The 10721-nt window shown below is 42.8% G+C and overlaps 1 protein-coding gene across 1 annotated transcript; it reads right to left on the reverse strand.

Moving 5' to 3' along the window:
- Positions 1–37: 37 nt before the first annotated feature.
- LOC129860607 (tubulin alpha chain-like) lies at positions 38–3160 on the reverse strand. The gene is made up of 4 exons (XM_055931184.1): positions 3023–3160; positions 1419–1641; positions 1198–1346; positions 38–1104 (listed from the first exon to the last, which is right to left on the reverse strand). The coding sequence occupies exons 1-4, from the start codon at positions 3023–3025 to the stop codon at positions 124–126; spliced, it is 1356 nt and encodes a 451-aa protein (XP_055787159.1). The 5' UTR covers positions 3026–3160; the 3' UTR covers positions 38–123.
- Between the last annotated feature and the right edge of the window lie 7561 nt (positions 3161–10721).

The following is a 10721-nucleotide window of genomic DNA, read 5'->3' on the forward strand; positions in this document are numbered from 1 at the left end:
AATAATGTTGTGAATAAAGACCAAGAGCACAAATGGCTAATATAATTAAATATTTTATTAGGTATCATAATCAGATCATGAAACAGTAACAATGTTTGACAATGTCTTGCCTGCAGGGACATTTCAATACTCCTCTCCCTCCTCCTCTCCCTCCCCCTCAATGGAGTCAACCCCTACCTCCTCGTAATCCTTCTCCAGGGCTGCCATGTCCTCTCTGGCTTCAGAGAACTCTCCCTCCTCCATGCCCTCACCCACATACCAATGCACAAAGGCACGTTTGGCGTACATCAGGTCAAACTTGTGGTCAAGACGAGCCCAGGCCTCTGCCACAGCAGTGGTGTTGCTCAGCATGCACACAGCCCTCTGGACTTTGGCCAGGTCTCCACCAGGGACCACAGTGGGAGGCTGATAGTTGATGCCAACCTTGAAACCAGTTGGGCACCAGTCAACAAACTGAATAGAACGTTTGGTCTTGATGGTGGCAATAGCAGCATTGACATCTTTGGGCACCACATCACCACGGAACAGAAGGCAACAAGCCATATACTTGCCGTGGCGAGGGTCACATTTCACCATCTGGTTGGCTGGCTCAAAGCAGGCATTGGTGATCTCAGAGACAGAGAGCTGCTCATGGTAAGCCTTCTCTGCAGAGGTGACTGGGGCATAGGTGGCCAGAGGAAAATGAATACGTGGATAGGGCACCAAGTTGGTCTGGAACTCTGTCAGATCAACATTAAGGGCACCATCGAATCGAAGGGAAGCAGTAATGGAGGAAACAATCTGGCTAATGAGCCTGTTGAGGTTGGTGTAGGTGGGACGCTCAATGTCGAGGTTCCTACGGCAGATGTCATATATAGCTTCATTATCCACCATGAAAGCACAGTCAGAGTGCTCTAGGGTGGTGTGGGTGGTCAGAATGGAGTTGTAAGGTTCCACCACAGCTGTGGACACCTGGGGAGCTGGGTAGATGGAGAACTCCAGCTTGGACTTCTTGCCGTAGTCAGCAGACAGGCGCTCCATCAGCAGAGAGGTGAAACCAGAGCCGGTGCCACCTCCAAAGCTGTGGAAAACCAGGAAGCCCTGAAGGCCTGTGCACTGGTCAGCCTGAGGAGAAAGAGGAACATGTCAATAAAAGGAGTCCACATTCTGATCAGATAGTTGATCAAATATTTAATTCATTCATTCTGAGATAGCCACCAGTTTGCGGATCCTGTCCAGCACCAGGTCAATGATCTCTTTGCCAATAGTGTAGTGTCCACGGGCGTAGTTATTGGCAGCATCCTCTTTGCCAGTGATGAGCTGTTCGGGATGGAATAACTGGTGGTAGGTCCCAGTGCGCACCTCATCTGAGGAGAGAAAATGAACAGCTCATTAAGGAGCTACCTTTATTTCAATTGAATGAGAACCAGGAAGCTTACCTATGACTGTGGGCTCCAGGTCTACAAACACAGCCCTGGGGACATGCTTTCCAGCCCCAGTCTCACTAAAGAAGGTGTTGAAGGAGTCGTCTCCTCCTCCGATGGTCTTGTCACTGGGCATCTGTCCATCTGGCTGGATCCCATGTTCCAGACAGTAGAGCTCCCAGCAGGCATTGCCAATCTGGACTCCAGCCTGACCCACATGGACAGAGATACACTCACGCTGGAAAATAAATGGGAAAATATTTAAACCTCTACAGGATCGGTGTCCCATCCTCGGGATGGTTGAGCTAATGTAGGCTAATGTGATTAGTATGAGGTTGTAAGAAACAAAAACAATTCCCAGGACATAGACATATCTGATATGGGCAGAAAGCTTAAATTATTGTTACTCTAACTGCACTGTCCAATTTACAGTAGCTATTACAGTGAAATAATACCATGCTATTGTTTGAGGAGAGTGCACAATTATGAACTTGAAATGTATGAATAAACCAATTAGGCACATTTGGGCAGTCTTGATACAACATTTTGAACAGATATGCAATAGTACATTGGATCAGACTAAAACCATCTAGTGGCCAACGTCTAAATTGCGCCTGGGTTAGAATAATTCATTATGGCCTTTCTCTTGCATTTCAAAGATGATGGTACAAAAAAATACAAAGAAATGTATGTTTTTTCTTTTTTTAAATCTTTTACCAAATCTGTTAAATTCTCCTATATTATATGCACATTGCTTCAGGTCCTGAGCTACAGGCAGTTAGATTTGGGTATGTAATTTTAGGCTGAAAAAAAGGGTCCGATCCTTAAAAGGTTTTAATGTAGCAGAATTACAATACATTTGACAAAAATGTACACTTGCCAAAAACACCACCTAGTGGAAGACTGGGTAGGCTACATGTAAACTGAAGAACAGTATGAATGAATAGCAGTGGAATCTTGACATCTATAAACATTTGACCATTACTAAACTGACAAGAAGGTCATATTACATAACTAAGGAATTTAAATGCAGCTGGCAGCTGGAGAGGAATAGGTTTCTTTTCAGGGTTTAACTAGACATAATGTTAGACATATGTTACAGAAGAGAGACATATATTCTGTCCTTCTGTCCCCACCCAGTCTGCCCTCCCACACCTAGCAACACAATGAATGACAGTGAGAATATAATCCCATTTTATTACCATTTTAAATACATTTCCTGGATAAATAAATGTTGCTACCTTTGATGAATATTGTACAATTCATGTTTTCAATAGCTAACACAAATTCTGAATGCAAATGTAGTGCCCTTGTTCTTTCATTCCAATGCCATACCAATTTATGTAATACCCTTGTATTAAACCGAAATAGCATGCAATACCATTTCCAAACGCTAATGAAGCCTGAGCAAATCTTCTGCATTTGGAAATGGATGAACAACACGAAAATGCTTAAAATCCCCCCCAATCCAGAATTCATTGACCGAGACAATAAGAATCGACCCATATAGCCACAATTAGGGTGTAATATTGTCTCATAATTTTATAAATTCTCATTAGAAAACATCAAAAACGTAATTATTTCAGGCTTATTATTGCTGAAAAAACAACATGACTTACCATGTTTTCTAAGGAGGATTGAACAATAAGGGAAAATACAAAGCAATACGCAGAGAGATCCCTATGTGTGTCTGAATGAATGAGCGTATTCTCTGCCGGTCAGGGTCGACACAACAACTGCTGATGGAGAGGGGCGGCGCTTCCAGATTTATGCACAGGCAGTATGCGTTGTGTAATTCGCCAATTTGAGTGTGAAAATTACATTTTTTAAACGAAGCTTTTATGCTAATTTAGTATTTTTCTAATTGTGAATTATGAGAATTATTAAATGTTATGTAATTCAGGGAATGGAAGGTAGTGAATTGACCCTATGTCCAGTGTCACGCTGTTTGAATATATAGTTCACCCCAATTAAAAATGCATCTTATCATGAATACCCTTGAGAGTGAGCAATCCAATATTTAGGTGTAGGGATAGCTTTAGCATTAGGATTATTAACTGCAAATCAACGGGAGTGTTGGAAGATACTGAAGGTCAGAATGCTCAAAGAAACCTTCCAATCTATCACCATAAGACAACTTAAAACACATACCCACATCTTAAATTATGATTATATATAGATTTATGGCCAAAGTCCTTTTAGGGAACAGTACCAGATAAATAATTTAAAATGACAGAATCAGGGAAGGACCTATCTCACTGAAGCTGAGCCAGAGGTCCAATGATGCTGCTAAAGCCTATTTTTCTCCTCCTATCTCTCCTCCCTCTTTGTCCTATATTCTCTGCAATGATAATGTCATCCCCTGGGCTGATCACGTGATCACCGTGTCTTGCTCCTGAATGCACTGGGCTGGCCTGAGTGTATCCCTGTTAAGGAAGCAGTTTTCCTTTCTGCTATCTATCCAATTGAATATAGCCATAATGACCAAACATGTATTGACTTTAAGGGCTCAGGTCTGAGTTTCCTGATAAGTCTACATCACCCCACAGACTGTCCTGAAGGATTACACAACAACCGAGGTTTGAAAAGCCTGCATTGTCAGACTATCCTGAGTACTGGATTTTGTCTGGCAGATATATAAATAAAAGCTTACATCAGGTTGTTCTACAAAGCCATTGTAAGTTCTTAACTGACTTGCCTAGTGAAATAAAGATTAAATCATACAACAACAACAAAAAATACTGTAAAGTGAATAATTGCTCTGTAAAATCCACTAAAAAGTATCTGTGACACAAGCAATTTGTTTGTCTTTAGAGCTTTATTTTGGAATATTCTAAATATAACCTGTGAGAAAAACTGGTTGAAATTACATATTTTTGATGAGTTTTGCTCACTGGGTAAGCTGCCAAGAAACAAAGATGTATGTCAATTGTGGGTTAATACAGTAAGTGTGAGTGAGATTTAGGTACACTTTAGAAGGAGCAGAACAAGACGTGTGGTCTCATGCCTATACAATTCCAGGGGGAGGTCCCCACACCGCAACAGATGAGGGAGGAGCCCTGAAGTTAAACAGCAGCTGGATGGGTGTGGTCCTCTATGGAATCTACAGATCGCACTCATGGTTTTCCAATGCAGTCAAAAAGCAGTTGTTGGCCTATACTGGTTATCTCCGTGAACATATTAAAGCTTTAAGGACTTTACGATTATGATAAAAGCTTTCAAAGTGGATTTTGAAATCAACAGCCATGTCTACAGTATCTGTGGCTTACTTCTTATTACCGTTCATGCTTAAAAAACATATTCCACTGTAGGGCATAAATCTTAAATAGCTTTTTATAGAGGTGATAAAAATAGACCTTTTCATGATAAACAACTTTGTGTTTTTCTAGTGTTCTTCTCTCAGTGGCTTCTGGAGCAGATAATGGGGGTATCATTTATAACCCTACGGGGATAGTGTGTATAGTTGCCATTGAGTCCCATGTGGTTAGCAACCAGGGTGCTAAAAAGGGGAATGGCCGCTGAGCCTTTCCACTTCGCTGCTGCATGTTGAATGACATACAATCATTTTTTTATGGACATTTTTCCCCCCTTATCCAAACAAATCATGAAGCCATAGCAATGCCTCAAAAAGTTAGTGTAAACTGCCATACCACATGCATTGTTTGGCATTTGTTTGTCAAAAGTCAAGGTTTAACCCATCCTTCTCACAATTCTTTCCACCACATTTTGTTCTTCTCCAGCTCATCCTACCATAGATAGAGAAAGGAGGTTTTAACTGTTTCCTCTATAAATCAGTATAAGAGAAAATAAAAACAAGGAACTTGGACTTGGAGGGAAGCCTCAGTCACATCCCCCATTGGGGCAGCTGTGTCCTACTCCTTTTTACTGCTACTGCTATTCAAGCTTGGTCACGTGACTAACAGATAAAGACGGTTTATGTGGATACTAGGCCTGTAACCAAGCAACTTCGTTATTCATCACCTAGCAACGGATGGACCAGGGAGGAAGGGGGCTTGAGGGTTGGGTGTCTGTTGCTCCCTGTCCTAGATCTAGGCTTGAGTCATTTGACCTCTATTACCAGCAGCACAGACAGTAGTTCTACAACAACCACAAATTCAAGTTTAGTTGGTGCAGTCTAACATTTTATCAATAATATAAGCTATTTAAGTCTACCCATTTTGATGAAAGCACCCATATTGAACAGTGCTTTTATAACTGAATGTGGTCAGGCTACAACTGACAGTAAATATTAAAACAAGCAACAGAATAACTTGACGTGAATACAAATAATAATCACAATGACACTTGTACTTGGCCTACATTTTATTTGTTTTATTTTATTTAACCTTTATTTAACAAGGCAAGTCTGGTTAAGAACAAATTCTTAATTACAATGACGGTCTACTGTGGGAGGATAATTTATTTTTATTTGTATAAATTAAATAAAAACATAGGACAAAACACACATCACAACAAGAGAGACAACACAACACTACATAAACAGAGACCTAAGACAACAACATAGCATAGCAGTAACACATGACAACACAGCATGGTAGCAACACAACATGACAACAACATGGTAACAGCACAACATGGCAGCAGCACAACATGGTAGCAGCACAAAACAGGATACAAACATTATTGGGCACAGACAACAGCACAAAGGGCAAGAAGGTAGAGACAACAATACATCACGCAAAGCAGACACAACTGTCAGTAAGAGTGTCCATGATTGAGTCTTTGAATGAAGAGATTGAGATAAAACTGTCCAGTTGGAGTGTTTGCTGCAGCTTGTTCCAGTCGCTAGCTGCATCAAACTGAAAAGACGAGCGACCCAAGGATGTGTGCGCTTTGGGGACCTTTAACAGAATGTGACTGGCAGAACGGGTGTTGTATGTGAAGGATGACGGCTGCAGTAGATATCTCAGATAGGGGGGAGTGAGGACAGTGTACTGTCTAGCCATACTCCCAAGTACTTGTATGAGGTGACTACCTCAAGCTCTAAACCCTCAGAGATAGTATTCACTCCTGTGGGGAGAGAGGCATACTTCTTATCAAACCACATGACCTTTGTTTTGTTCAGAATAAGGTTGAGGGCAGAGAAAGCTTGTTGGACACTAAGAAAGAAATCTTTGTTGTAGAGAGTTTAACATAAAAACCCGGGAGGGGCCAGCTGAGTACAAGACTGTATCATCTGCATATAAATGGATGAGAGAGCTTCCTACTGCCTGAGCTATGTTGTTGATGTAAATTGAGAAAAACGTGGGGTACACCCTTGGTGACAGGCAGTGGCTGAGACAGCAGATGTTTTGACTTTATACAATGCACTCTTTGAGAGAAGTAGTTTGCAAACCAGGCCAAAGACCCCTCAGAGACGGCCCACAAGAATGGAATGGTCTACCATATCAAAAGCTTTGGCCAAGTCAATAAAAATAGCAGCACAACATTACTTAGAATCAAGGGCAATGGGGACATAAATGAGGACCTTTAAGGTTGCAGTGACACATCCATAACCTGAGCGGAAGCCAGATTGCATACCAGAGAGTATACTATAGACATCAAGAAAGCCAGTCAGTTGATTATTGACAAGTTTTTCCAACACTTTGACAAACAGGGCTAAATAGAAATAGGCCTATAACAGTTAGGATCAGCTTGATCTCCCCCTTTAAATAAAGAACGAACCGTGGCTGCCTTCAAAGCAATGGGAACCTCCCCAGAGAGGAGAGACACGTTAAAAAGGTCAGAGATAGGCTTGGCGCTGATAGAGGCAGCGACCTTAAATAAGAAAATGTCACATCTAGTCCTGTCACGCCCTCTAGTGCTCATCCTGTGTCTCCTTGACCTGGCGTCATTCCCCCAGTGCTTTCTCCCTCTCCCTCTGTGTGTGTGTGTGTGATTGTGTGGGCAGAGACAGGTGTGCTCGAGTCAGAGCCACCTCCACACTGCCAGATTGTAATCTCTGCTCAGTCAGCCCATGTTTCTAGCTGTTTGTTCCTGGTTTCCCTTGCCTGGTGCTGTTTTCCTTTCCGCTACAGTTCTGCCTGCTTGGATTCTGGTCCCTGTCTCCAGTCCGACTTCTTGTCAGTCCTGCAACTCTGTCCTGGATTCCCCTCCGGACCTGCTTACCTTGTCCCAACACCTCTTTCCTCACCCTCAGCCTCCGCACCTGGTTTCCTGCAACCCACCCCTGGCCTGCACTCAACCCCCCCCCCCCCCCCCCCCCTGTGTTTCAATAAATACCATGGTTACCTCATCCCAGTCTCCTCGTCTGAGTCTGCTCTTGGGTTCACCTGTTCCACTCTGCATGACAGTAAGGGTCTAAACCCTCTGACCCAGATGGTTTTTTGGGGTCATACATTTGACTATTAGTTAAACAATCCATGATAATATCAGTGGATCATAGGGGATCTCTCTCAGTGGATGGGAGGGCCTTCATTCTGCAAGGTTGATCTAATCACAAGAATGAATGTAGAATAGATTACACTTTTGCCACAGGGTTTATATTGTGTGCTCTATAGAGCTAGGCCTATCGATTGTATGGGTTTCTTTGAAGCAGCTTGGAGATGGTGAGACGGTAACTAGGTTAGGTTGACAAATGGAGTGTAACATTGTATCTGACTGTCATTCATTTTTCTGCTGATCAATATGAATGAAGCAGGCTTTGGTGCATACATCTTCAAGGCATTATATCATATGCAGAATATACATTTGACCTATATAGATTTAAAAACTCTAATTAGGTCAGCACTGAGCTGAAACATAATTATTTCTAAATACTGTTTAATGAAGTGATAAAAACTAAATGAAAATTCCAAAAACTCAAATCAGGGATATGCAAAATAGACCACTTTTTAGTGGTCAGTTATTGCAATGAATCAATTTGTGGCAAAATATTTCAGAGTAATTGATGCACAGTGCACAATGGGTGGGGTTCGAGGGGGGTGCTTAATGACGATGGTCTCGTTTATCCAATGTGAAAAGCAGGGTTTTCTTTACTGGACAGATTTACCATGACTTGCCCAATAGCATTAAAGCAGACATAGTCGTCAGGGCAATACTTTTTTTATTTCGCCTTTATTTAACCAGGTAGACCAGTTGAGAACAAGTTCTGATTTACAACTGCGAGCTGGCCAAGATAAAGCATACAGTGCGACAAAAACAACAACACAGAGTTACACATGGGATAAACAGACGTACAATCAATAACACAATAGAAAAATCTATGTACAGTGTGTGCAAATGTAATAAGATTAGGGAGGGAAGGCAATAAATAGGCCATAGTGGAGATATAATTACAATTTAGCATTAACACTGGAGTGATAGATGTGCAGATGATGATGTGCAAGTAGAGATACTGGGGTGCAAAAGAGCAAAAAAATAACATGGGGATGGGGTAATTGGTTGGGCTATTTACAGATGGGCTGTGCACAGGTGCAGTGATCGGTAAGCTGCTCTGACAGCTGATGCTTATAGTTAGTGAGGGAGATATAAGTCTCCAGCTTCAGTGACTTTTACAATTCGTTCCAGTCATTGGCAGCAGAGAACTGGAAGGAAAGGCAGCTAAAGTATGTGTTGGCTCTGGGGATGCTGGAGCGCGGGCTACGAGTGGGAGTTGCTTTGGTGACCAGTGAGCTGAGATAAGGCAGGGCTTAACCTAGCAAAGACTTATAGATGACCTGGAGCCAGTGGGTTTGGCAACGGATATGTAGCGAGGGCCAGGCGACGAGAGCATACAGGCCGCATTGGTGGGTAGTATATGGGGCTTTAGTGACAAAACAGATGGCACTGTGATAGACTGCATCCAGTTTGCTGAGTAGAGTGTTGGAGGCTATTTTGTAAATGACATCGCCGAAGTCAAGGATCGGTAGGATAGTCCGTTTTACAAGGGTATGTTTGGCAGCATGAGTGAAGGAGGCTTTGTTGCAAAATAGGAAGCCGATTCTAGATGTAATTTTGGATTGGACCCACAAATGCTGATGCGCCAGATACTCAACTAGTCTAAAGAAGGCCAGTTGTATTGCTTCTTTAATCAGAACAACAGTTTTCAGCTGTGCTAACATAATTGCAAAAGGGTTTTCAAATGATCAATTAGCCTTTTAAAATGATAAACTTGGATTAGCTAACACAACGTGCCATTGGAACACCAGAGTGATGGTTGCTGATAATGGGCCTCTGTACCCCTATGGAGATATTCCATAAAAAAAATCAGCCGTTTCCAGCTACAATAGTCATTTAAAACATTAACAATGTCTACACTGTATTTCTGATCAATTTGATGTTATTTTAAAGGACAAAAAATGTGCTTTTCTTTCAAAAACAATGACATTTCTAAGTGACCCCAAACTTTAGAATGTTAGTGAATATATACACTGCTCAAAAAAATAAAGGGAACACTTAAACAACACAATGTAACTCCAAGTCAATCACACTTCTGTGAAATCAAACTGTCCACTTAGGAAGCAACACTGATTGACAATACATTTCACATGCTGTTGTGCAAATGTATTAGACAAAAGGTGGAAATGATAGGCAATTAGCAAGACACCCCCAATAAAGGAGTGGTTCTGCAGGTGGTGACCACAGACCACTTCTCAGTTCCTATGCTTCCTGGCTGATGTTTTGGTCACTTTTGAATGCTGGCGGTGCTTTCACTCTAGTGGTAGCATGAGACGGAGTCTACAACCCACACAAGTGGCTCAGGTAGTGCAGCTCATCTAGGATGGCACATCAATGCGAGCTGTGGCAAGAAGGTTTGCTGTGTCTGTCAGCGTGGTGTCCAGAGCATGGAGGCGCTACCAGGAGACAGGCCAGTACATCAGGAGATGTGGAGGAGGCCGTAGGAGGGCAACAACCCAGTAGCAGAACCGCTACCTCCGCCTTTGTGCAAGGAGGAGCAGGTGGAGCACTGCCAGAGCCCTGCAAAATGACCTCCAGCAGGCCACAAATGTGCATCTGTCTGCTCAAACGATCAGAAACAGATTCCATGAGGGTGGTATGAGGGCCTGACGTCCACAGGTGGGGGTTGTGCTTACAGCCCAACACCGTGCAGGACGTTTGGCATTTGCCAGAGAACACCAAGATTGGCAAATTCGCCACTGGTGCCCTGTGCTCTTCACAGATGAATGCAGGTTCACACTGAGCACATGAGCACATGTGACAGACGTGACAGAGTCTGGAGACGCCGTGGAGAACGTTCTGCTGCCTGCAACATCCTCCAGCATGACCGGTTTGGCGGTGGGTCAGTCATGGTGTAGGGTGGCATTTCTTTGGGGGGCCGCACAGCCCTCCATGTGCTCGCCAGAGGTAGCCTGACTG

The sequence above is a fragment of the Salvelinus fontinalis genome, chromosome 8 (assembly GCF_029448725.1).
Source record: "Salvelinus fontinalis isolate EN_2023a chromosome 8, ASM2944872v1, whole genome shotgun sequence".
NCBI lineage: Eukaryota > Metazoa > Chordata > Actinopteri > Salmoniformes > Salmonidae > Salvelinus > Salvelinus fontinalis.

Coding starts and splice junctions, on each gene's coding strand:
- LOC129860607 (XM_055931184.1), bottom strand. Junction 1,347..1,418: donor CCTGGAGCCCACAGTCATAG/GTAAGCTTCCTG, acceptor TTCTCTCCTCAG/ATGAGGTGCGCACTGGGACC. Junction 1,105..1,197: donor TGGACAGGATCCGCAAACTG/GTGGCTATCTCA, acceptor CTTTCTCCTCAG/GCTGACCAGTGCACAGGCCT.